The sequence below is a fragment of the Saccopteryx leptura genome, chromosome 2 (assembly GCF_036850995.1).
Source record: "Saccopteryx leptura isolate mSacLep1 chromosome 2, mSacLep1_pri_phased_curated, whole genome shotgun sequence".
Classification (NCBI taxonomy): domain Eukaryota; kingdom Metazoa; phylum Chordata; class Mammalia; order Chiroptera; family Emballonuridae; genus Saccopteryx; species Saccopteryx leptura.
The window spans coordinates 592,519-617,031 of NC_089504.1; the positions used below are offsets into that span (position 1 = coordinate 592,519).

Sequence of the window (24,513 nt, forward strand, 5' to 3'; positions counted from 1 at the left end):
CCCTATGATGGGGTCAGAGCCACACCGCGCATCGCACCGTTGTGGTCACCGCGGGGCCAGAAGCCCGGGGTGGAGGCAGCCTGCCTGTCCGTTTGGATGAAGCACACGAGGAACGTTTGCCTTCCTGCGGGAACAGGCAACAGGATAACAATCATGTGACCCCCAAAGTGCTGCCAATTCAGAGATCAGGTTCCCTCGGGCGGTGCGGCCAGCTGGCCCAAGGCCCCCGGTGACTCTGTACACACGGCCAGCTCAGGAGGGCCCTGCATTCCTGGGTCAGCCGCGGCCAGCGGCCCAGGGGCCGTCTAGGGCCAACTGAAAAGCTTCAGCTCAGAATAGAGAAACTGGAAGTTGGGTGTTCAAAGAGAAACCAGACGTCTTTGTGAACTCCACCTTAAGGTCCTTTAGTCAAGAAGATGCGTTTCCTGGGACCCCACTGTCTCCATTCATGGGGTGCCAGGAGGTCACCTGTGCCCAACCAGCTCAGGCCTGACCTCCCGGCTCCCAGAGAGAGATCCCCACCTGGGAGAGGCCTGGGATGGATCTCCGAGAGGAGGCAGGTGGGCGGGAGGTGGGGTCCTGAGTCGCCCAGTTCAGTCCAGAGCTGACCTGAGGAGCTGGAACAACTTCTCCTGGGGGGCGAGGTGGGAGGGGAGCCGGGGTCCTGGGGGCAGAGGAGCAGGCTGCCCAGACAACCAGGAGGGGGCTGGCGGGAGCGCCCCCCCCCTGGCCTGGACTGTTAATGCTGTGCATCACAGATGGGCCTTGTCACCAGACACGGCTTCCTGGTGCCTGGCCCCCGAAACCCCAACCCTCACCCCGATGCCCGTCGCACCCTGGGCTCCCGAGACGTGGCCTCTATCTCTGCCCATGGACCCAGCGAGGTGATCTGAACTCTGGGAGGACAGAACGGTGGGTCTGCCCTCTGCTGCTCACCCCCTCATCTCCCCCCAGGTCCCGCCCTGCCCCCACCATGAAGCTGACCTGCAAGGAGTGGGTCCTCACGGCCCTGCTGGCCACCATGGCGGCCTCAGCTATCACCACGCTCATCCTCATCCTGGTGGAGGCCACCGACGTCCTGCTGCCCGCAGGCACCAAGGTGCACCCCCAGACGAGGCGCAGGGCGAGGCTGGGCTGGGCTGAGCGACACGCCAGGCCCCACGCCCCCCTGACCCTGGTGTCACTCCCAGTTTGGGATCGTGTTCGACGCCGGTTCCTCCCACACGTCCCTCTTTGTGTATCGGTGGCCGGCGGACAAGGAGAACGACACCGGTGTGATCAGCCAGGCCCTGGTCTGCCAGGTGAAAGGTCAGTGGGCCGTCTATCGAAGGTGGGTGGTGTTGGGAGCTGCTGTCCACTGCCTGGCAGGGCGTCCCAGCTGGGGGGAGGGCGGCACAGGCTGGGGGTCTCCATCCCTCAGCAAACCAGCAAGTTAACCTCAAAGAAAGGGGACTCAGAGAGGTTGAGTGAGTTGCCCCCGGTGGCACAGCGGGTCATGGGGTACGGAGCCAGACTCAGCCATTGCCTCCCAGGGTCTGGACAGGTGTCTGCCTGAGCCGGCAGGACTGTGGCCGGTCCCTTCTGCCTCTTCCAGTTTCGGGGGCCCCCGGTGTTCCTGCGCTGTGGTCATGCCCCTCTGCCTCTGCCTCTGGCTGGCTTCCTCCCTGTGTCTCAACTTCCCTCTCCTTTCTCTCATAATCACTGGATGTAGGGGCCCCCACGGGAATTCAGGGTGATCTCACTTTGAGATCCTCAACTTAATTACATCTGCGAAGACCCTTTTTCCAAATAAAGTCACATTCAAAGGTTCTGGTGGGGGTGAGCATGTGAACACATCTTTTGGGGACCACCATCCAACCCCCCCCGATAGGCCCTTCTTAGTCCAGCTGGCCTTCAGGGTCTGGAGCCTCGTGCTGGGGTGCTGTGTTTCAGGGCCTGGAATCTCCTCTTATGCCTCCAACCCTGCACAGGCTGGTGAGAGCCTGAGGGACTGCCTGGAGGAGGCGCTGGCAGCAATCCCAGAGGCCCACCATCGGCAAACGCCCATGTTCCTGGGGGCCACGGCTGGCATGAGGCTGCTCAGGTGAGGTGGGTTGGTGTGGAGCCCGTACATGTCCATCAGGAGTGGCCGTGGGCGCTGTGTTCTCAACACCCCACGCAGGGTCGGTGAGTGGGTGTGGGCTTCCACCCAGCGCTAGCCCTGCACTCTCCGCACAGCCAGAAGAACAGCTCTCAGGCGGGGGACGTCTTTGCAGCGGTCACCCAGGCCCTGCGCCAGGCGCCTGTGGACTTCCAGGGTGCTGAGCTCCTGTCTGGTCAGGACGAAGGTGCCTTTGGTTGGATCACTATTAACTACGTCCTGAGCTTGCTGGTCAAGGTGCCCTGGGCAGCCCCAGAGCCGGGGTTGGAGGAGCAGGGATGGGTCAGTGTGGCCAGTCCCGGGACCCAGTGCCTGTCTGTGCCCAGTACTCCTTCTCTGGAGAGTGGATCCGGCCTCCGGAGGGGAAGCTGGTGGGCGCCCTGGACATGGGTGGGGCCTCCACCCAGATCACGTTTGTGCCCAGAGGACCCATCCTGGACAAGAGCACCCAGGCCACCTTCCGCCTCTACGGCTTCGAACACCGTGTCTACACCCACAGCTACCTCTGCTTTGGGCGTGACCAGATGCTGAACAGGCTCTTGGCCCAGCTGGTGCAGGTGGGCTCCCCCGGGGGAGGAGGCTGGATGGGGTGCCAGGCCCCGGGACGGTGCTCAGGGCCGCTTCCCTCCCTCCCTGCAGAGCAGCCCAAATGCCCTGATCCGCCACCCATGCTACCACAGCGGCTACGCGGGCACCCTGTCTCTGGTCCCCCTGTACGAGTCACCTTGTGTCCAGGACACAGCTCCCCCAGGCCTCCCCCAGAACCTGACTGTGGAAGGCCTGGGGAACCCCGCAGCCTGCGTCTCAGCCATCCGGGATCTCTTCAACTTCTCCAGCTGCCAGGGCCGAGGAGACTGCGCCTTCAATGGGGTCTACCAGCCCCCCGTGCAGGGCCAGTTCTACGTGAGCTCTAGCGTCCCCCCCTTCCCGATGCCGGGCGGGCTCAGGCTGAGTCCTGGACCAGTGGGAGAGGTGGGACCAGGACCACCGGGCTCCTGGGAGTCCTGCCACCTGGGGTGGGGTAGGGTGGGGACCCGGCTCTTGCTGGGCACTGCCTCAGTGCAGACCACCCCTCCCCTCCACCACAGGCCTTCTCCAACTTCTATTACACCTTCCACTTCCTGAATCTCACCTCTGGGCAGCCACTGGCCACTGTCAATGCCACCGTCTGGGAGTTCTGCCAGAAGCCCTGGAAGCTGGTAGGTGGGCCAAGGGCTGCCGCTTTACGGAGCAGTGTCCCACCCCAGGCAGTGTGGCAGTGGGTTTGGGGCGAGCGTGGAAGGAAGAACAGCCCTTTGACCTAGGGTGGAACCAGCCCCTGGTGACCAGGGAGGCGTGGCCTCACTGGGCTCCTCACTTTCTCTGCCCAGGTGGAGGCCACCTGGCCCGGGGAGGGGCCCCGGCTACGTGACTACTGTGCCTCCGGCCTGTACCTCCTCACGCTCCTGCTGGATGGCTACGGGTTCAGCAAGGAGACCTGGCCTAGCCTCGAGTTTCGCAAGCAGGTGGCTGCCTGGCCAGGCCCCGGGGAAGGGTGGTGGGTCAGTTTTGGGGGGGCCGGCGGCCACAGCCCTGACCGCCTGCGCATCCTGCAGGCCGGAGGCACCGACATCGGCTGGACGCTGGGCTACATGCTGAACCTGACCAGCATGATCCCGGCGGAGCCGCCCGCCCGGTGGCGGGCAGAGAGCTACGGCATCTGGGTGGCCAGCATCGTCTTCGTGGTGCTGACGCTGGTGGCCGTTCTCGCAGCCGCCGCAGCCCAGCTCCTCTGGCCCCGGGACTGAGTGGTCTGCCCCCCTGGTCAGGAGAGGCCCAGCTCCCACAGCCTGGCGGGGCCACCCACGTGGAGGGGCCTGAGCCGGCTGGAGCCTTCCCTGCCCCTGACCTGTGGGCCTCGGAGGGGCTTGTCCTGCGGGCTTTGACTTCCGAGCTGCCCCAGCCAAGGAGACGGTGCTGTGGCCCCATCCCAGCCTCCCCACCGGTGGCCTCCCTGCCCGGGCACCCTGGGTCCCCTTCTCCACGGTGCTGTCCAGGGCAGTGCACAGCTTTCCACACAAACGCTGGCCACCAGGACAGCTGGGCTGTGTGACCGACCGCAATGTTAGAAGGACGTGGGGCCAGGCCAAGCCCAGGAGCGGGCAGTGACGGCTGGACCAAGAAGAGGCCTGGACCAACAGGGGCCGGCAGGGGCGTCGTGTCCTGGGAGCAAGCAGAGGCTCAGGAGGAGGCTGGGCAGGCCCAGCCCGGAGCTCTGCTGTTGCCCGGCTCACAGGACAAGGGGCTTCTCTGGAGCAGCCCCAGCCACGCCCGCAGGAGCCTCGGTCAGGCCCTGGCAGCTGCCGAGCCCAGAATACATCCACACGTGGGTGGGGAGCAAACCGCTTTTATTAAAATCCTCCCCCCCGGCAACGGGACTTCTCAGAGCTGATCTTGCGGCCTGGGCGGGCGGCTGCTGGGGCTCCCTGCGCGCTGGCCGGCCGGGGCCACGAAGCACTTGGGGAAGATGCCGATGCAGCCGTTGCAGTGGCCCTCCAGCCACGCCTGGTCCACTGCAAGGGACCGAGGTATGGAGCCACGTTGGCGCACAGACTCCATGTGCCCCTCCCCCAGGGGGACGAGGAGAGGGCGCTGCCTGTGCCACCTTCACCCAGGACGTCCACGGTGTCCCCCCGCCGCAAGTCCAGGTCCTCAGTGCGCTGGGCAGAGTAGCTGTGCTGGGCCACCACCTGGTAGAGGACAGGCCGGCCACCCGCTGCCTGCAGCAGAGGGGCCACTGCAGAGTCAGCGGGGCCCCGGAGGGCCCTGGGCCTCGGCCACAGCCCCCTGACCACAGCCCCCTGACCACAGCCCCCTGACCGGGCCCGGGCCTCGGCCACAGCCCCCTGACCACAGCCCCCTGACCACAGCCCCCTGACCGGGCCCGGGCCTCGGCCACAGCCCCCTGACCACAGCCCCCTGACCACAGCCCCCTGACCGGGCCCGGGCCTCGGCCACAGCCCCCTGACCACAGCCCCCTGACCACAGCCCCCTGACCACAGCCCCCTGACCGGGCCCGGGCCTCGGCCACAGCCCCCTGACCACAGCCCCCTGACCACAGCCCCCTGACCGGGCCCGGGCCTCGGCCACAGCCCCCTGACCACAGCCCCCTGACCGGGCCCGGGGCTCACCTGGCAGCGGAGCCGCAGGCCCTCGGGGCTGGAAGCCGCGTCCCGCCAGGCCCTCCGCATCACCTCCTCCTCGGGGAGGGCGACCCAGCGCCCGTTGGCCCCGGGCTCTCGATAACTGCACGGAGACCCCTCAGAGTGGGCGGCGAGGGCCGCCAGCCGCTTGGAGCGGAGGGGCTGAGGGCGCTGCTGACCTCACACGCCTGCAGCCTCTGATGTGTCCAGCCCCTTCCAGCCGGGGCCCGGGGTTCCCTCCCTGGGCCCGGGGTTCCCTCCCTGGGCCCGGGGTTCCCTCCCTGGGCCCGGGGTTCCCTCCCTGGGCCCGGGGTTCCCTCCCGGGGCCCGGGGTTCCCTCCCTGGGCCCGGGGTTCCCTCCCTGGGCCCGGGGTTCCCTCCCTGGGCCCGGGGCTGAGAGGTGCCCAGCTGCGCCACCTTTCCAGCCTACCTGAGCTGCCCACACTGGGCCTGGAGAGGGAGGGCCTGGCTCAGCAGGGTCCTCAGGCTGGACAGGGCAGCTCCTCTGGGGGCCTTCAGAGCCAGCGTGAAGGCACACTGCACCATGACGGTCACCCAGGACTCTGGGCCCCCTGCTGCCTCTCCCTGGGAATAGGCAGAAAGGTGTTGGTGGGTCTCTGACACCCCAAATCTTCATGGCCGGGGTGAGCCTGGGACTGAGGGGGTGGGAGGGGCCGCGGTTAAGGGACTATAAGGCTTCACTGGCTGGGGTCCCCGCATCTGTTCAGAGGCACAGGGCCTGGTCTCGGTGCTCCCACCTCCCTGTGGAGTAGGGGCCTCTTACCGCAGCACCCACAGGGTCCTCAGAGGGCTCAGGGTCCGGGCCCCCTGCTTCCAGCAGCTCTGCGGAGGGGACAAAGCAGGGACTCAGGTGGCCACCCCCCCAAAGGGGAACATTTTGGAGGCCTGAGGAGTGAGGAGCGCCAGCTTCTTCCATGGGGGGTCAAAGAGGTTGCTCCCAGCCCCCCCCCATGCCTGCTCCCTCTGCAGAGTGACCCCGCCCACCACCAGCTCTCCCAGAAGCTCTTACCCAGAGGAGCCTGTTTGCCAACTTGCTCCGAGTGGGGACTCTGCACAGGAAGACACAGGCTCTGTGGGAAGGGGCCGTGGGGTGGGGGCCCGGGGTGGTGGGGACATCACTGAACAGTGAGGGTGACTATCTGTTTCCGACTGGGTTCTTGATAAAGTGAATGGAAAATTAAACTGCCTTCTCTGGGTGGCAGAACCCCCAGATCCTGGTGCTGACTGTGGGCACCACTCTGGTCACACCGGCAGGTGAAGCCCTGGGCCTTCCTCCTCAGCCTCACCCCAGCACCTAGGGGGATCCCTTGTCCAGGAAGGGAGGCAGGAGGGGTGACAGGGTCCTAACTGACGGGTGGAAGACCCACAGCTGGGACGTGCAGGCTGCAGGCCAGGCCCCTGTCTACACATCAGCCTGTGCCCCGTGTCTCTGACCCGCTGGAGGAAGCCAACGCTGTCTCTGCCAGGGGAGGAAGCTGCCTGCCCTGCCCTCAGGCCCCTGTGCTGCCACTGGTCCCTCTGCTGAGCCTGGGGTGGGGCTTCTTCCTGGTCCTGCAGCCCCGCCCCTCCCCCAGGGCTCACTCACCTGCTCCTGGTAGGCGATGGGTGTGCAGTGGTCAGCACACCTTGTCTGGCCAGGCTCGACCTCCCTGTCTGCGTCAGGGGGGGTCCCGGGGCCGAGCGGGGAGCCGGTTCTGCAGGAACCCGTGTCATTGGCCCTGGGGGGGGAGGGGAGAAGGGGGCTCATTTTTAAGGCTTGCTTGTTCCTGACACAGCCCACTGGCTGCCCCCCTTGGGTCGAGGGCTCTGCCAAAGGTGCTCCTGAGGGGAGCCCTGAGCAGAGACGAGGAGCAGCGTGGAGCCTGGCCGGGGCTTGGGGCGTGCTCTGTGCCGCCTTGAACAACACCAGTGGGAGTGGACCCCTCTCCGAGGCCTGGGTTTGGCAACGGGGGCTGCTGCTCACAGCCCACAGCCCACGGTGCCCCTTTCTGGGTGCCTCACTCTGACCCCCCATACTGCCTGGAGTCTACTGAGTCTAGTGGGAACTGGACAGGCTCAGGACAGAGGGAGCCCTGGGCCTCTGGACAGACGAGGACACGGGAAGGGCCGTGAGAGGCTGGACACCCGTGGCCCTGGGGGCTCTGTCCAGTTTCAACCTGAAAGGGGACTGATGACCCTGCAGCCTGGCCCGGAAGGGTGACCCAGGTGCACGGGGCTCCGTCCGCCCTGACAAGAGAAGCAAGCACCCAGAGGGGCACGCCCCTTCCTACCTTGGGCCAGCCCCGGGCCTGGCTCCACCACCCTCCTCTGGACCCTGTGGGCACAGACGACATCCTGCTCAGCACACAGATCCCCCCGGGGAGTGTCAGTGGCCGGTGGGCAGTGGCCGGTGGGCTGGCGGTGCTCCTCCAGGCAAGACTGCGTGATTTCCACAGACTGGCACACGGGATGGGATGTCCACCCTTGATTGTGGGTCAGAGGGACATTGGGGAGCCAGGGGAGAGCTCAGAGCAAGGGCAACATCTCCCTTCTTCAGCAGGAGAGGTCAGCTGCATTCTGACCAGCAAAACGCCAGAGGAAGAGGCTGGGTTGGAGGGAAGGGGTCCACCCACCTGAGGCTCCTGAGGCCAGATGCTCTGTTGCTGGTCGTCTGGCATGGCAGAGGACAGCACCACCTGGTGAGGGACAGCAGGGGGATGGCCAGCTCAGGGGGCACCTGCCTACACCCCCAGGCGCCCTGTGATGACTACCGCTCCAGCCCTGGCTGCCTGCCCGCACCCCAAACCTCCATCTGCTCTGGCCCCAGGGCTACGAGACCACATGGAGGCCGGCGAGGTGGAAAAGTGGGTTTGATAAAAGGAAAACATAGCCTGACCAGGCGGTGGCGCAGTGGATAGAGTGTCGAACTGGGATGCGGAGGACCCAGGTTTGAGACCCCGAGGTCGCCAGCTTGAGCGCGGGCTCATCTGGTCTGAGCAAAGCTCACCAGCTTGGACCCAAGGTCGCTGGCTCGAGCAAGGGGTTACTCACTCTGCTGTAGCCCCACAGTCACGGCACATATGAGAAAACAATCAATGAACAACTAAGGTGCCACAATGAAGAATTGATGCTTCTCATCTCTCCCCGTTTCTATCTGTCTGTCCCTATCTGTCCCTCTCTCTGTGTCTCTGTCACTGAAAAAACAAACAAACAAAAAAACAAACAAGGAAAACATCTGCACTGATCATTTTAACTTATTCTAGTACAACTTTTAAAATATTTTTGCTTCTTAGAAAGTCGTCTATGAAAAGCGGTCTCTGATTTGCTATGTTAACGCCAAACAGAGCCCCTCCCCCACTAGGGTTCTGGCCCTCCGCCAGCAGCCTCTGCAAAGGCACAGGGGCCACACACAGCCACACACAGCCCGCTGGCCCTCGGTGACCACGGGGAGTCGGGCAGGCCCAAGGGCCATCAGCTCAAAACCAGAGCGGCTTCAGAGCAGCTTTCTCTGAGCAGACAGACACTCACGCCCCCACATTCGCCTGATCTTTAGGGATGATCTGCTCCCCAGTGTCCTGTGATGGTGGTGCAGCCAGCCTGACCCGGGGTGGCCAGGTCAGGACAGCCGTGGCTGTGGTGGTGGCAGGCAGGGCAGCCCCTGGGGCCCCCGCTCGACAGACGACTGCTGGCAGGTTCTGCCTTCTGGTTCCATGGTTCCGTGAGTCCCGTTTGGAGACAGGTCCCCAACCCCGTGGCCACTCTGCACCCACCAAGGCCTTTAGAGAGACAGGCCCCAGGCCCCATGTGTCTCTGTGAGCACAGCCTGAGCACTCAGGACACTGGAAAGTTCAGTGCAGGCTGGCCGTCTGCCCCTCGGTGGCCTGCTGGGTGCTGCTGGCCCCTGAGCTGCTGGGGTCCAAGAAGCAAGAAGCTGCCCCCTGCTCACCTTGGCTTTGCCCAGGAAATCCATGGGCTCCAGGTGTTGCAGGTGCCGCCGATGGGGCCGGAAGACCTCGCCCCTGGGGACCGTCCGAGGCTGCAGAGGAACCTGTTTCTGGAAGGAGGTCCAGCCCATGCAGACCTGGGGCCTGACCAAGCCCGTGCCTGCAGAAGCCCCTGAGCTCTGGAGCAGAAAGGTCTCTGGGGGCCCCCACTGCTCCAGGAGGCCACGGGATGCCTCTACACCTGGGCACATTGGCCACCTCCCTCCGGAAGTTTTTTTGTCTCAGTTGGTCCCGGGGGTCTGTTCCTATGTGAGCCCCAAACTGCAGGCTCTGGGTCCCCTAAGCTGATCTGGGTCAGCTCAGGAGCCTGAGGAGGGGGCCAGCCCAGTTCTCCTCACCTGCCCCCCTCACCTGCACTTGGGCCAAGGCAAAGTTCAGGTCACCACGGGCCCCTTCTGGTCCCTTGGAGATGGCTTCCTCTAGGCTGCAGGTGGCCTCCACCCAGAGCCCCAGCCTGCACTGTGCCGCGGCCACATTGAACAGCACCTGGGAGTCAGGCGAAAGGTGAGGGGGTGGCCAGGACTCACTCCAGGTCGGCCCCACTCCAGGTCAGCCCCTCCGGCTCCAGCCAAGCCCTTGTCCTGCTCTTGGCCCTGCCTCGAGTCCCACTACCGCCCCCCACCCCTGGTCCAGCTGCCACCATCCTCGGCCACAGCCTCCAGGGCTCTTCTGGGTCCAGCTACCTGGCACCTGCCTGGCTCAGTGGTGGTCACTCCCGAGGACACCCCTCAGCAGGCCACTGCTCTGACTCGTCTCCCACCTCCGAGGCTGCTCTGACTCGTCTCCCACCTCCGAGAGGCCATTGCTCTGACTCGTCTCCCTCCTCCGAGGCATTCTCTGGCCTGTCTCACTCCTGTTCTGCACCTGGCGAGTCCCCTCCACGGCCCCTTCCTCCCCACGGGGCTAGGGTGCTGCCTTTCTCTGTCCCACCCCCTCCCCCCATATGAAAGGAGGTTTGACGGACACACTGGACGGAGTTAAGGGTGTCACCAGCAGGGACCACACAAGAGAAACCTCTGTCCCTGCAGCCCGCTGGGTGACACTATGCTCCTGCAACCAGCTGACCACCGTCTTGGGGATCCTGTAACTGGGCCTGGTGGGAGTCCCCTGCATTGGTCAGTGCCCTGGGCTGGGGGACACAGGGGGGCTAAGGACCCCCGCCTGATGGGCCTTTCTCCATGATTCTCAGGAGGGCTCCAGGGCAGCGTGTCTCCAGGCATGCTGGGAGTCCTGGGGGTGGGGGTGGGTCCTCCCAATGCCACTCCCTCAGTGCCAACACTGTCCCCGGAAGTTAGGAACCGTGCCGAGCTCTGAGCCGAGGGTAGAGCCCGTAGCCACGCTGGGTTCCCTCCATCCCTCCCCCCTCTCTTGGCTAGAAGCACCCCTGGTGCCCCCACCTCCCCTGTGGTCCCAACCTCCTCAGGGTGGCAGAGTGACCAGCAGGGACTGGGGACCAGTCTGGCTAGAGGGAGCCCCTGTCCATAAAGCCCCACCTGTGACAGTAACAGACAATGGGACCCAGAGGACGGTGCCTGCAGAAACCAAGGGGCATGGAAGCCACAGTCCACCCATGAGCAGCTTCCCCAGATACACCCTCCCCCCCCCCCCCGCCAGCCCCACCTCTCACAGGCTCACCTCCCAGGCCTGCAGCTTAAACCTCAGGCCCAGCTGTGTGTAGTCGATGGTGGCGTTCCCCCTCAGCTGCGCCTGGGCCAGCTGGAAGTCGGACAGGGCCTCCTGGAACCTGAGGCAGCCAGGTGGGGATTCAGCTGGGGAAAGAGCCCAGCTCTGCCCCAATGTCCCTACCAACAAGCTCCAGGGACACCTGCTGGGGAAGAGGCTGTCACTCAAGTCCCAACAAAGGGCTCAAGGACTAAATGTGCAGATGTGGCCGCATCTTGAGAGTGGGGTGGTGCCTGGCGGCTCTGATCCCACTCTGAGTTCTGAGCATCTTGCTCCCCTGCCTGGAGCCCCCGTCTGCTGCACCCCGGACCCTCTTTTGAACCCCAGCTGTGGCCTGGGCATTTCCCTCCTACTTCTCAGCACCCCCCTCCCTGCAGAGCCCTGTTGCAAGGTCCCCTGCCCCCAGCAATCTCCCCCACCCACGCCAGGGAGGTGAGGTTCCAGGCTGCGCCTGTCTGCCCAGTGTGGGGTCTTCTGTGTGTGTGTGTGGGTTATTCTAAGGGCCAGGCTTGTCTCTGGGAAGGGCCACAGTGCAGACAGCCTGCTGAGCAGTGAGCACCCTAAGCATTTCTGGGTCCTGGGATGCACGGCTCCAGTCCTGCCCTCCGTTTCCGCACTGGTCCTGCTACAGCAGATGTGGTAAGGAGCAGAGGAGAAGATGCCCACGATGGTGCTGTGTGAACCTCGCAGAGAGGAGACCATGGGCTCTGCCCTCTGTCCCTCCCCCATCGAGGAGGAGGTGATTGTGGGGGAGGGGGGAGGCAGGAGCACAAGGGGCCATCAGAGAAGGAAAAGGGAGCCCTGTGCTCACCTCTCCAGCTGGAAGTTGGCCACTCCTCTCTGGAAGAAGCCAACAGCCAGGCAGGTGTCCTTGGTCACTGCTTGGTCAAATGCCTGGGAACAAAAATGACCACAGAACGCCAAGGTCTGTAACCTGTCACTCTGTGTCACAGATACAGTCCAGGCAGCTGACCAGTGATAGGGGCCAAGGAATTCCATCAGCACCAAGACAGCCACCTGCAGGTCAAAGTCCGCCTGAGCCAGTCCAGGGGCCCTCAGAGCTCATGCCTGGGCATGAACGGGACCATTCAGGTGTCTTTACTGCCACGGCCTAGCCCTAAACTACCCTGAGCTCCCGGGGTGCCTTGTGAGGGGCTCAGAGCGCAGCGAGGTGGTGTCACAAACCAATTTGTTTATCGCGAGGACAAGGAGAGAAGGCAGAAGGAAACCAGCCCTGCCCATTGATGACGGTCACCTCTGGAGGATGCAGTGAGGCAAGATCTTTGCCTTTTTATAAAAGCTATTTTTGGTTGCTCCTAGGCCACAGGAGGCGTGTCCAGTCTTACTCTAACAGGTCTAGCCGAGTCGGGGTGGGGGGCTGGTTGAACTAAATCTGACCCAAGGTGAAGGCGTGCACAGAGGTTCTCAGTGCAGTGATATCCCTTTGTTTGCTGTCCGGCCACCGGAGCAGCCGGGTCAAGGCTCATGGGAAGCTTATACGAAGACGATGGAATGTAGTCCCGGCACGCCCTTCCTCACCCCGTGCCACTCCCAAAACAATGACTAACGGTAGCTGTCCTGTCTGCTTTTTAAAGTTTCCGTATTTCCGCCCTGGCCAAATAGTTCAGTTGGTTAGAGCTTTGTCCTGATAAGGCAAGGTTCTGGGTTTGATCTCGGGTGAGGGCGCGTACAAGATCAACCAGTGAATGCATAAATAAGTCGAACAACACATCGATGTTTCTCTCAAAAAAAAATTTTTTTTTAAGTCTCTGTATTTCCAACTAATATGCTTATTTTATGAATTAATTTTATGGGCTGTAGCCAGTACTCTGGCCCCTGCTGTTAGGGTAGAGGAGAAGGGACACACAGACCCCTCTGCCATAACCTGCGTCCTCTCTCTCAAGGTAAGTCACAGTTTACATGGAAGTGATGACCAGACAGCCTGACACCTGCGGTTTGCTGCTGAACCACCTGGTGTCCAGTGATCGGATTCCTTTCCTGGACTCTGCCCAGGTCCACTACGCTGGAGGGGTGTGGGAGACACTGACATGGGTGTTCTTCCATGTCACACCCTCCTCTTTCATGTGTGCAGTCCCACCGACCACATGAACAACCTCAGGAACCTGGTACTTTCCAGAAGTTGGGGAACAGCCTCGATGGGAAAACACAAGCCGTTAAAGAGCAGGGAGTGGCTCTGTGCTGCCGCCTGGGCAGAGCCAGGTGTGTGTGTGTGTGTGTGTGCCTGCTGTGCACCCCTGAGCTCTTGGTTCCGTTTTGGGGAGCAGGTTGGGAGACAGGTGAGCACTCACAGCTGAGGTTTGGACACAACCTCACTCTCATCACCACAGGCATCTGCTGAAGCCCCATGCCCCAAACCCTATACCTTGGGGGACAGGTAAGCCCCTTCCCAGCCAGATCCAGCCTCGAGCTTGTTACCAGGCCTGTTAGCATCTCAGCGGTGAGCACCTGAGCCAGTGTTGGACCCCACCTTTCCTTGTGGCTGCAGAGTCTGGAATTCAGTTACCACATAGTGGAGACAGTGAGGAGACCCTGAACCCCCATGCTGGTCCTGACTCAGTTCAGGGTGAGGGTCCTATGACCACACAGCTCCCGCTGCCTTTGGCGTTCATTGAGGCAGAACACTGGACGGGCGTCTCGGGTGACCCTCGGGAGAAAGGGCAGGGACCCTGGCTTATCCCTGTAGCTGGGTCTTGATCACACCGTTCATTGGCCCGGTGCACGGTTAGGAAGGCCCCCAGTGCCAGACGATAGCCTCCCCCGCCCCGAAGTAGAGTCTCAGCGACCAATCTCGGGGCTCCCCGGCTCACCCGCAGCGCGGCCTCGGGGTCCCCGGCCAACAGGTGCACGCAGCCCACGTTGAAGCACATTTTGGCGGGCGGCTTCGGGACGCCCGAGAAGAGGCGCAGGGCGCAGCCCCAGTCCCCGCGCTCCACGGCCTGCACGCCCCGCTGCCACTCGCGCACCAAGTCCCCGAGCGATGGCATGGCGCTGGCGAGGAAGTCGTTGCTTCCGGGCCGGAGCGCGGCAAGTGGCGGCGTGGGGTCCCGTGAGGGGTCCGGTGGGGTTACTGGGGGGCCGAGGACCGCGGAGCAGGGACACCTGGGCTCAGAGATAGGCTCGGGCTGCGGGGCCCCTCCGAGGCTGGTGAGGACTCAGGGGCGGAGCCGCCGGGCACCTGTGCGGGAACGGGAGGTCCGAGAGCGCCAGGTGCGCCACGCCTCCTGCCGGCCTAGGCGGCCCCTGGCTGCAGAGAGGCCCCGCCCTTCCTCGTGAAGCCCCGCCCAGACCCCGCCCAGCCAGTGACCCGCCCCTCTGGGATCTGACCCCGCCCCTCACAGACAGGGGGCACGCCCTGACCACGCCCCAACGATCGGCCCGCCCCTCCGAAGATAACCACGCCCCTTCTCTGTCAGTCCCGCTCCGGACCGCCCATTTCAGCTGGGGCCCCGCCCTCCCCGGGCTTCGCCGTACGCTCCGCGCAGCGCTCTCCCGGCTGGGTGCCCCGGAGAAAGCCGTCCGGATCCGTTGCTGCCGCCGCTGCCGTTGTTGGGCCAAGGTTCCGGGTGGACTCCGCGGGCCCTGGTGAGCGACCCCCGGGGTGCGGGCCGAGGTGGGGCGGGCTCCGGTCCGCTGGGCTGCGCCGGAGCACGTCTGGGCCACGGACCCAATGGTTTCCCACGCCAGCGGCCAGCGCTGCAGAGGGACACCGCTGCAGGGACCCCAGGGGCAGGCCCGGCTCCCCTCCGCCCCCAGGTGGGGACACCGGGAACGGGCTCCGAGGGCGGCCCCGGGGATCCCGGGGAAAAGCTGGGGGCAGCAGCGCCGCAGCCACACTTCTGGGGACCGCCTTTCACGTGCTCCATGTCCCCTGTCCCCGCCGCCCTCCCCAGCCTCGCCACCTTTCAGCCAAGAGCCCGAACCCCGAACCCCGCCGGGTCGCCCCCACGGCGTGATGGGCAGAAGGACCCTGATGACCTTAACAATCAAGATGTGTTGACCTGCCAAAACGAGTTTATTTGGAAACAGCTAAGGATTGCTATTTAGGACAAGCAAGCGCATAGCGAAGCAAGCCCGGCAACACAGAGGAATGCTATTTTATGGAGAGAAAAAAAGAGGAAGTGGGGAGAGGTTTGTTTTGAACGAAAGTCACTGGAGGAAAGCGAGAGGTCAGGGAGGGGGGACGGCTTCTCGCCGGTGGAGCTGCTGCTGCTGAGCGCGGGTGGCTGGCCTGGGAGGCCGGCGATGGACGTGGAGGCCATCTCCCCCTGCTGGCCGCGACTCCTCCGTTCCCCACTTTCACTGGCCCGGGATGGGGAGGGTCCCCCAGCGCCTGCGCAGAGAGGGGGCGCTGCTTCGACTTCAAGCAGTTGTGGGTGGCGGGTGGCAGGCTGGCGACCCCGGCAGAGCTGCCGCTGCCGCTCAAGGCTAAGGCCGTCCGGAGGCCGAATTCCCTCTCCCCCCAGGGAGCCTCAGTCTTTTTCTCTCTGAGAGCCTTCAACTGGTGGGATGAGGATCTGCGTTCAACCCTGGGGAAGTGGATCTGCGTTCCTACCCTGTTTTCAATGTTCACCTCATCTAAAAAATACTTTCACAGCAACGTGTGACTATGTTTCACCAACTAGCTGGGCACCGTGGCCTCACCAAGTTGATGTACAAAATTATTTACCACTGCACCCAGCCCCAGAAACGCTCCTGCAGACAGGTTGTGTAGGGCCTTGTACCTGCATAGAAGACCCTCGTGGCCTCCGGGGTCCAGGGGAGGCTTGTGTCCTGGATGGCGTGCTGGTTCAGCTGTAACTCAGACCCGCGGCTCCTTCCAAGCTGGCCGCCCTCCTTCCCCTGTTGTGTCTGTCTGATGGGTGGGCTGTGACCTGGGAGCCGTGCCGCTCAGCTATGGCTGTGTCTCTTTCCCTCTGTGACCCTGAGCCGGCTCTCTGAGACTTGGCTTCCTTGCCTGTGGGGTGGGGATGATGAGAGCGCACCTCGGAGGGCTATGGTGAGAAGTTACTGAGGTGATACCGCTGAGCTGCGTGTAAGGGCACCTGTACAGCTGTTCTGCTCAGTACATGCCTTTTTGTTTATTTGTTTGTTTTGTATTTTTCTGAAGTTGGAAACGGGGAGGCAGTCAGACAGACTCCCGCATGCACCTGACCGGGATCCACCCGGCATGCCCACCAGGGGGTGATGCTCTACCCATCTGGGGCGTCGCTCTGTTGCGACCAGAGCCATTCTAGCGCCTGAGGCAGAGGCCATGGAGCCATCCTCAGCACCCGGGCCAACTTTGCTCCAATGGAGCCTTGGCTGCGGGAGGGGAAGAGAGAGACAGAGAGGAAGGAGAGGGGAGGGGTGGAGAAGCAGATGGGCGCTTCTCCTGTGTGCCCTGGCTGGGAATCGAACCTGGGACTTCCACATGCTGGACTGATGCTCTACCACTGAGCCAACCTGCCAGGGCCTGCTCAGTACATGTTTATAAGCCTGTGCCCACTGAGGACCCTGCTCGCCCACCTGTGGAGACTCGGAGTTTCCCAAACTCCTCTCTTTCCCAAATTCACCAGAATGGGTGCTCACATCACCAGACCACACCTCCCACTCCCCCATCCTCCCTCATCTCCCAACAGTGTTTGCTGAGGGTCACTGTCCTGTCTCAGTATTTTTGCCTCACAGCCTCTAAGGCCTGACCTCCTCCAACTGTATGCTCCCCGCACTATTGCCCCTCTCACGGCCCCACCGTCCCACCTAGCGGTCCTCTTGCAGCCCCCACACCTCCCATTCTCCCCCTCCCCCCGACAGTCCCTCCCCCACCGAGGCTTCTTGTTTCCTCCTCTGGGCTGGAGAAGCCTGGCGGTGCTGACCAGTATCTGTCCATCTTGACCTCAAGCCTCATGGGAGACACGTAGGTCTGCTCCGCTCACTGGCTCCTCCCAAGGCCTGGTTCCTTCCTCATCCTCTCTCCTGGTCCCCCTCTCCACCCCATCGGCCTGCCAGTCCAGGTCCTGGCTCCCCACTTCCCAGAGAGATGGAAGCGGCCAGAAGGGGACCCCCTGAGTGTCTGCACCCACAGATCTGCCTCTCCCAAGAACATTCTTGCTCCCTCAAGGGCCCTCCCCCTCTCTGGGGTTAATCCTGAAGCACAGATGTCAATCAAATGAGCAAGAATCGGATATTCCAAAGATCGCTGGAAATCAGCCTGACAAGACTAAGGAAAAGCAGCGAAGGAAACCCAGGACATGAAGGAAATAAGAGACCGACCACACTGTAGACGAGATTCACAGTGTGCACACTGAGATCACGTAACAAATATAGACTCCTCCCCTAGAAGTTGGACGTCTCCCTAGCTGTGCAGCCTATCAGAACGGACCTTAGAGCAGAGAGTCAGAGCAGGTGACAGCATCACAGACCCCAAACAGGCTGAGGAAGGTCCCGCCAGCCGGCACTAACTAGTAGCTCCCAGTTGTGCATGGTGAGGGTGCTTTCTGGGATGCGGGTCCCCTGCCTATCCTAGCTGCAGCCCCCAGAGACCCCGAGCAGGACTCCTGGCCCCACAGGTGGGACCACCTGTTTCGCAGTGATAGGTAACTGTGAAGACAGGTTCAGAGCTGTTAGACCAACCGCCAGGGCCCAGCTGGAGCCCGGGAGGCCATGGACCATGGCCGGGAATGGTCTTACACGCCTGTCATGGCCAAGCTCATGGAGGGTGATAGGTGGCACCATCTAAAGATTCTATTGTCATTTCTTTTAACTTTTAAAAATAACTCTGGGGCTCTGGCCATATAGCACAGTTGGCAGCATCATCCCAAAGTGCAGAGGTTGCCTGTTCGATCTGTGGTCAGGGTACATACAGGAGCAGATAGGCATTCCTGTTTCTCTCTCTTCCTCTCTAAAAATCAGTAACCCAGCGTGACCAGTCAGTGGCGCAGCGGATAGAGCGTCGGACTGGGATGCGGAGGACCCGGGTTTGAGACCCCGAGGTCGCCAGCTTGAGTGTGGGCTCATCTGGTTTGAGCAAAGCTCACCAGCTTGGACCCAAGGTCTCTGGCTCGAGCAAGGGGTACTCGGTCTGCTGAAGGCCCACGGTCAAGGCACATATGAGAAAGTAATCAATGAAAAACTAAGGTGACGCAATGAAAAACTGATGATTGATGTTTCTCATCTCTCTCCGTTCCTGTCTGTCTGTCCCTATCTATCCCTCTCTGACTCTCTCTCTGTCCCTGTAAAATAAACAAGCAAACCCCCCGCCCAAAATCAGTAAAACAAACATTTCTTGAAAAGGTAAAAAAAAGTACAAATTGGAGCATGTTCATTGTATAATATTTAGAGAATCCAAGAAATAAAACAGAAAATACCAAGAACTAGCAGTCTGCACCCAGGTGCCCAGGAGTCGGGAGGAGGCCTGAGGGTCCATGCGTTCCTCCCACTCAGTTCTGACAGGGGGCCTTCAGCACACCCTGCCACACGGTCGCTTCAGTTAGATAGTTTGTGCCACACTGGGAGGACTTTTCCTATCATGTGGTGTTTAATGGCCTCCACTTACCCCATGGCGGGGCTGGGCTGGGACCCCACCCTGGACTGTACAGGATATGGTGGAGGTTCTATCCAGAAGAGGTGATGTCCCTGGGAGGGTGACCCTATTGAGTCCTGGTGAGCTCCCTCCAAGCCTGGTTGAGAGGTGGGGTATGGGAAGATTCTGCACCCAGAGACCCAGCCCCTTGGCCTTGGAGCTGGAGGCCTTGTGGGCACGAGGCTGGCACATCTGGGGGTCCTGGCCCCGTAGCCGATGCTGGGTGTGGTTGGCCTGGGTTAGGCTTGGCCCCACCAGTTCCCAGGTGGGCCCCCCCAGCTGGCTCTCAAGCGGCAACAGTCTGGCCTGCAAGGTGTATGTCTCTGGAAACTGCCTGTGCTCTCCTCTGGGGCTGAGACTGCTTCTCTGCAGGGGGCTTTGCCCTGGTCCAGGGGCTCCCTCCCCCGGCTCAGCTCTGAGGAGAAGGGGCCTCTGGGGTGAGCAGGGCTTTTTGAGACAGAGGTTCCATCTGCAGATTCTCAGCAAGGATCTGGCTTGGGCTAGCCACCCTGCCTAAAAAAACACGACTCTCAAATGAGTTGCACATGTTGGCTGTTCATTTCAAGTGGGATCCCAGGGGTGCTGGGAGGCGCTCACCCTGGCGGGTCCAGAGGCCGGCCCAGGGAAGGTTAGCCCTGAAGACCCCTGGTTCTGAGGCGGGCTGCAAACCCAGCACCACATTTCCAGCTAAGACAACTTGGACTCCAAGCAGAATTTTTTTTTTTTTTTTTTCATTTTAAATGAGGTTGATTTAAACGTCTGCCTTGAGCTGAGTGTGAACTTGGTCCTGGCCAGCTGTTCCTGCCCTTGCGCTGGGTGGATCGTGGATTCCAGGGCTTGGGAACAGGGCTGAGGTCGTCTAAGGAGAGTTGAGCTGAGTTGTGACGGCCTTGGGCATTTCTCAAGGAGGGTCTGGGTTCATCACTGCCCGGGGGCTGGCCTGAGAACGCAGCCACGCTGGCTGGACACAGGCTGCCACACTTGGAGAAGTGGAAGATGGCCCGACAGGGAGGGAGCGGTCTGGATGCTGTAGGTTTCCACCCCCGCTGAGAGTGAGAGAGGGTGGCCCGGCTCACAGAAGAGGCATCTGGTTGTTGTGTCCCTTCCTGGGCTGACCAGCAGAGAAGGGGGCCAGCAGGGCCGTGGCCGTTTGTCCTGAACGTGGCTCCTGTGCAGGGAGGCTGACCGTGAGGGGCCGGGTGGGTCACACGTGGACACAGCGCTGCTGGGTCAGGGCTCCTCCCATGCTGGCCTCACTAGGAGGAGGAGTGAGGAGCCCCGTAGGCCAGTGGTTTGGGGTAGTAGCCACTGAGGTGGGGGGCCTGGGGCCTGGTGCTGGGAGGTGTGCATCCACTCAGTCCTGAGCGGGGAAGGCTCTGAGCAGGACCTGCCACAAGGCCACTGTCCTCCCTTGAGAAGCTCTCGGGGACACAGGTCAACAGGGCAGCCCAGGGCGCCTGCCTACAGCGGAACCCAGGGAAGATGCCAGGCTGAGGAGCCACCATTTGCGGTTTATTTCAATGACTGAAACGGCTCAGTCAGTGACAGAGGACATGGGCATTTGAACCTGTGTTTTTTCACGGGAGAGAAACAGGTGTTGAACCCCACCCCCAGCATCACGCCGTTTGCCGGTCCTCACCGCTGTCCTGTGTCCAGGGGATGCAGGCCCACGCCGCACTCCTGTGGCCTCCCCACCCTGCCAGGAGCTTGCTGCCCGTGGGGGTTTGCTGCTTGCGTGGGTGGGTGGGTGGATGGACATAGGCTAAGAGAATGTTCTAGAAAGTGTCAAGGGTTCCAGAAATGTCAAACAGTGGTGTTGACTCTGGACTTTAAAAATGAAAGTCAGCTCTTTTACTGCAGAATGGGTTTATTTGGGAACAGCAGAGGTCCACAGCTCGGGACAAGCATGCAGACAAAGGACAGGACCCTCGCTTTATGAAGGAAAAGGAGGGAGCTGGAGGGTGGAGGGCTAGGACGACCCTGCAGACCCTCCACTGGAGGAAAGGGGAGCTCAGGGAGGTGGTGCCACGCTCTCTGAGCTGCGGGGAGGAAGAAGGTGGCCCTCCTGCTGGGTATAAAAGACCCTCCACTGGAGGAAAGGGGAGCTCAGGGAGGTGGTGCCACGCTCTCTGAGCTGCGGGGAGGAAGAAGGTGGCCCTCCTGCTGGGTATAAAAGACCCTCCACTGGAGGAAAGAGGAGCTCAGGGAAGTGGTGCCACGCTCTCTGAGCTGCAGGGAGGAAGAAGGTGGCCCTCCTGCTGGGTATAAAAGACCCTCCACTGGAGGAAAGGGGAGCTCAGGGGGGTGGTGCCATGCTCTCTGAGCTTCGGGGAGGAAGAAGGTGGCCCTCCTGCTGGGTATAAAAGACCCTCCACTGGAGGAAAAGGGAGCTCAGGGAGGTGGTGCCACGCTCTCTGAGCTGCGGGGAGGAAGAAGGTGGCCCTCCTGCTGGGTATAAAAGACCCTCCACTGGAGGAAAGGGGAGCTCAGGGAGGTGGTGCCACGCTCTCTGAGCTGCGGGGAGGAAGAAGGTGGCCCTCCTGCTGGGTATAAAAGACCCTCCACTGGAGGAAAGAGGAGCTCAGGGAAGTGGTGCCACGCTCTCTGAGCTGCAGGGAGGAAGAAGGTGGCCCTCCTGCTGGGTATAAAAGACCCTCCACTGGAGGAAAGGGGAGCTCAGGGGGGTGGTGCCATGCTCTCTGAGCTTCGGGGAGGAAGAAGGTGGCCCTCCTGCTGGGACGACCCTGCAGACCCTCCACTGGAGGAAAGGGGAGCTCAGGGGGGTGGTGCCACGCTCTCTGAGCTGCGGGGAGGAAGAAGGTGGCCCTCCTGCTGGGTATAAAAGACCCTCCACTGGAGGAAAGGGGAGCTCAGGGAGGTGGTGCCACGCTCTCTGAGCTGCGGGGAGGAAGAAGGTGGCCCTCCTGCTGGATATAAAAGCCTGGGGACCTGCAAGGTGGCCTCTTCTCCCTGGGTCTGTAACTGACATGAGGAAGGGTGTGAGCGCCCCCTGCTGGCATCCCCATCCGTTCTAAGTTTTAATTTTCTTAAAAATTTGTTTTAGGGAAAGAGAGAGAGGAGCATCGATTTGTTGTTCCACTTAGTTGTACATTCACTGGTGGCTTCCTGTGTGTGCGCTGACCGGGTATTGAACCCTGACCTTGGTGTGTGGGCATGACATTCTAGCTAACTGAGCTACCCAGCCAGGGCCAGGGCTTTCCCCTCCGTTTTAAATGACTGGACCCAGCCTGGCCACGCCCTGGAAGCATGGGCGCAGCTGCAAGCTGACCCCACCCACCGCAACCTAGCGTTTAGCTGGCTCTCTGCGGGGGGCCCCTGGCAAGCCCTAGTCACCCTCCCTGCGAGGTCAGAGGGCCTCAGGGGTGGGGCCTGTGGAGCAGGACTGCCCCTTCCATGTCCAGCGTCACAGTTGGAGACCGGAGGGAGGGCACAGGCTTGAGAAGAGCTGTGTCTAAGCATGAGTGATGCTTTCGGGCTTATTTGAACAGACGGAGAGAGGCGTTGTGCTGCTATCAGAAGGTTGCGTTAATGGTGGCGCTGCAGAAAGTGCAGCGGTGAGGTGGTGGTGTCATCTTTTCTTTCATCTCTTCCCCGAGTTCTTTCGATTGGGCCGTTTCCTTTGATCTGTCTCCTCTGCCACCCCCAGCCTGCTGTCCAGCCCGCTCAGTGAATTCTTCATTTTGGCGATTCTACTTTCTGCTGGAGAATTACCATGTCGCTCTTTTATATAAGGTCTACCGGAAAGTTCTGTCTGTTTTTGGAATAAAACAAAATACAAATTTTTCTTACTGTCAATAAACTTTATTAAATAATATAATTGCCATTAGTATTAATGATTTCTTGCCAACATGAGGGCAATTTGTATATCCCATTTTTGAAAAATGTTTTATCTTTTGATGCGAAAAATTGAACCAGTGCTTGTTTGATATCTTCTTCATTTTGAATTTTTTGCCCTTCAAAAAATTTTGTAAGGACAAAAACAAGTGATAGTCAGAGGGTGCTAAGTCCGGGGAATATGGTGGATGCGACGGACATGCTTCTGTAGCATTTCTTCCTTGTTGAAATTCGTAAAAATCACAGTGGCGTAAATGAACTTTATCAGTAGCCATGGGTACACTATGGCTTCCCACATAAGGCTAACGTGAATCAACTTTGTTTTAGTTAATTTGCTACGTCAGTATGTATACATTAAGTGATAAAAATAGAGAGGCACACATGCACCAAATAAACATGTGCTTACGTGTCGAAACTTGTTGTGATAGAAACGGACAGAACTTTCCGGTAGACCTTATATATATAGTTTCCATTTAACTTTATTTTTTTATTTTTACTTATTTATTTATTTTTTGCATTTTTCTGAAGCTGGAAACAGGGAGAGACAGTCAGACAGACTCCTGCATGCACCAGACCGGGATCCACCCGGCACGCCCACCATGGGGCGAAGCTCTGCCCACCAAGGGGCGATGCTCTGCCCATCCTGGGCGTCGCCATGTTGCGACCAGAGCCACTCTAGCGCCTGAGGCAGAGGCCACAGAGCCATCCCCAGCGCCCGGGCCATCTTTGCTCCAATGGAGCCTCGGCTGCGGGAGGGGAAGAGAGAGACAGAGAGGAAGGCACGGCGGAGGGGTGGAGAAGCAAATGGGCGCTTCTCCTGTGTGCCCTGGCCGGGAATCGAACCCGGGACCCCTGCACGCTAGGCCGACGCTCTACCACTGAGCCAACAATTTCCATTTAACCCTCTGCATTTACTCTTTTTTTTTTTTTGTATTTTTCTGAAGCTAGAAACGGGGAGAGACAGTCAGACTCCCGCATGCGCCCGACCGAGATCCACCCGGCACGCCCACCAGGGGGCGACGCTCTGCCCACCAGGGGGCGATGCTCTGCCCCTCCGGGGCGTCGCTCTGCCGCTACCAGAGCCACTCCAGCGCCTGGGGCAGAGGCCAAGGAGCCATCCGCAGCGCCTGGGCCATCTTTGCTCCAATGGAGCCTCAGCTGCGGGAGGGGAAGAGAGAGACAGAGAGGAAGGAGAGGGAGAGGGGTGGAGAAGCAGATGGGCGCCTCTCCTGTGTGCCCTGGCCGGGAATCGAACCCGGGACCCCTGCACGCCAGGCCGACGCTCTACCACTGAGCCAACCGGCCAGGGCCTGCATTTACTCTTAAAGTCTGTATTTTCCTTTAACTTCTGAGCGTGTTTTTCACCCCTTCTTTTAACCCACAGTGGTTATGTTAGAGCAGGGGTCCCCAAACTTTTTACACAGGGGGCCAGTTCACTGTCCCTCAGACCATTGGAGGGCCGGACTGTAAAAAAAACTATGAACAAATCCCCATGCACACTGCACATATCTTATTTTAAAGTAAAAAACAAAATGGGAACAAATACAATATTTAAAATAAAGAACAAGTAAATTTAAATCAACAAACTGACCAATATTTCAATGGGAACTATGCTCCTCTCACTGACCACCAATGAAAGAGATGCCCCTTCCAGAAGTGCTGCGAGGGCCGGATAAATGGTCTCAGGGGGCCGCATGTGGCCCGCGGGCCGTAGTTTGGGGACCCCTGTGTTAGTCTGCTAAATCCAACAGGTCAGGCTATCACTCACTTTTTAAATACCCTTTTCCCCTTTTGACCTGACCTGTGCAGGCGCAGTGAGTGGATAAAGCGTCGACCTGGAAATGCTGAGGTCGCCGGTTCAAAATCCTGGCTTGCCTGGTCAAGACACATAGGGGAGTTGATGCTTCCTGCTCCACCCCCTTCTCTCTCTCTCTTCCTCTCTACTTTCTCCTCTCTAAAATGAATAAAAAATAAATATAAATATTTTTTTTCCCTTTCACTATGCATCGTGTCCTTTTCCTGTCAATCTTGTGGTTTTTATGTCGTTCTCGGAAGGTTGAGAGCGACACG

General features: G+C 60.7%; 3 protein-coding genes across 6 annotated transcripts in view; 2 read left to right on the forward strand and 1 right to left on the reverse strand.

Annotated features, from left to right (window-relative positions):
• The first annotated feature begins 264 nt into the window (after positions 1–264).
• On the forward strand, positions 265–4,513 carry ENTPD8 (ectonucleoside triphosphate diphosphohydrolase 8). Its single transcript, XM_066366582.1, has 10 exons — positions 265–399; positions 955–1,099; positions 1,191–1,308; positions 1,933–2,083; positions 2,218–2,377; positions 2,467–2,697; positions 2,780–3,043; positions 3,229–3,339; positions 3,511–3,645; positions 3,736–4,513. The coding sequence occupies exons 2-10, from the start codon at positions 974–976 to the stop codon at positions 3,925–3,927; spliced, it is 1,488 nt and encodes a 495-aa protein (XP_066222679.1). The 5' UTR covers positions 265–399; positions 955–973; the 3' UTR covers positions 3,928–4,513.
• A 7-nt stretch (positions 4,514–4,520) lies between these two features.
• Positions 4,521–14,237, reverse strand: NOXA1 (NADPH oxidase activator 1). 4 transcript variants are annotated; one of them, XM_066366581.1, is made up of 14 exons: positions 13,838–14,234; positions 11,821–11,903; positions 10,962–11,070; positions 9,678–9,812; positions 9,269–9,376; positions 7,956–8,018; positions 7,614–7,657; positions 6,929–7,061; positions 6,353–6,413; positions 6,107–6,165; positions 5,753–5,907; positions 5,311–5,425; positions 4,785–4,899; positions 4,521–4,692 (listed from the first exon to the last, which is right to left on the reverse strand). In XM_066366581.1, the coding sequence occupies exons 1-14, from the start codon at positions 14,012–14,014 to the stop codon at positions 4,562–4,564; spliced, it is 1,488 nt and encodes a 495-aa protein (XP_066222678.1). In that variant the 5' UTR covers positions 14,015–14,234; the 3' UTR covers positions 4,521–4,561. The 4 variants fall into 4 exon arrangements, with proteins under 4 accessions (XP_066222678.1, XP_066222675.1, XP_066222674.1 ...); XM_066366578.1 differs by having other exon boundaries at positions 4,521–4,899; positions 9,269–9,370; positions 13,838–14,237; XM_066366577.1 differs by having other exon boundaries at positions 4,521–4,899; positions 13,838–14,235.
• EXD3 (exonuclease 3'-5' domain containing 3) overlaps positions 13,041–24,513 on the forward strand; it is an 82,649-nt gene continuing 71,176 nt past the window's right edge. The window contains exons 1-2 of the mRNA XM_066366574.1: positions 13,041–13,306; positions 14,444–14,612. Of these exons, the coding sequence (XP_066222671.1) occupies positions 13,058–13,306; positions 14,444–14,612 (418 nt within the window). The 5' untranslated portion in view covers positions 13,041–13,057. The remainder of the gene's footprint in view (positions 13,307–14,443; positions 14,613–24,513) is intronic.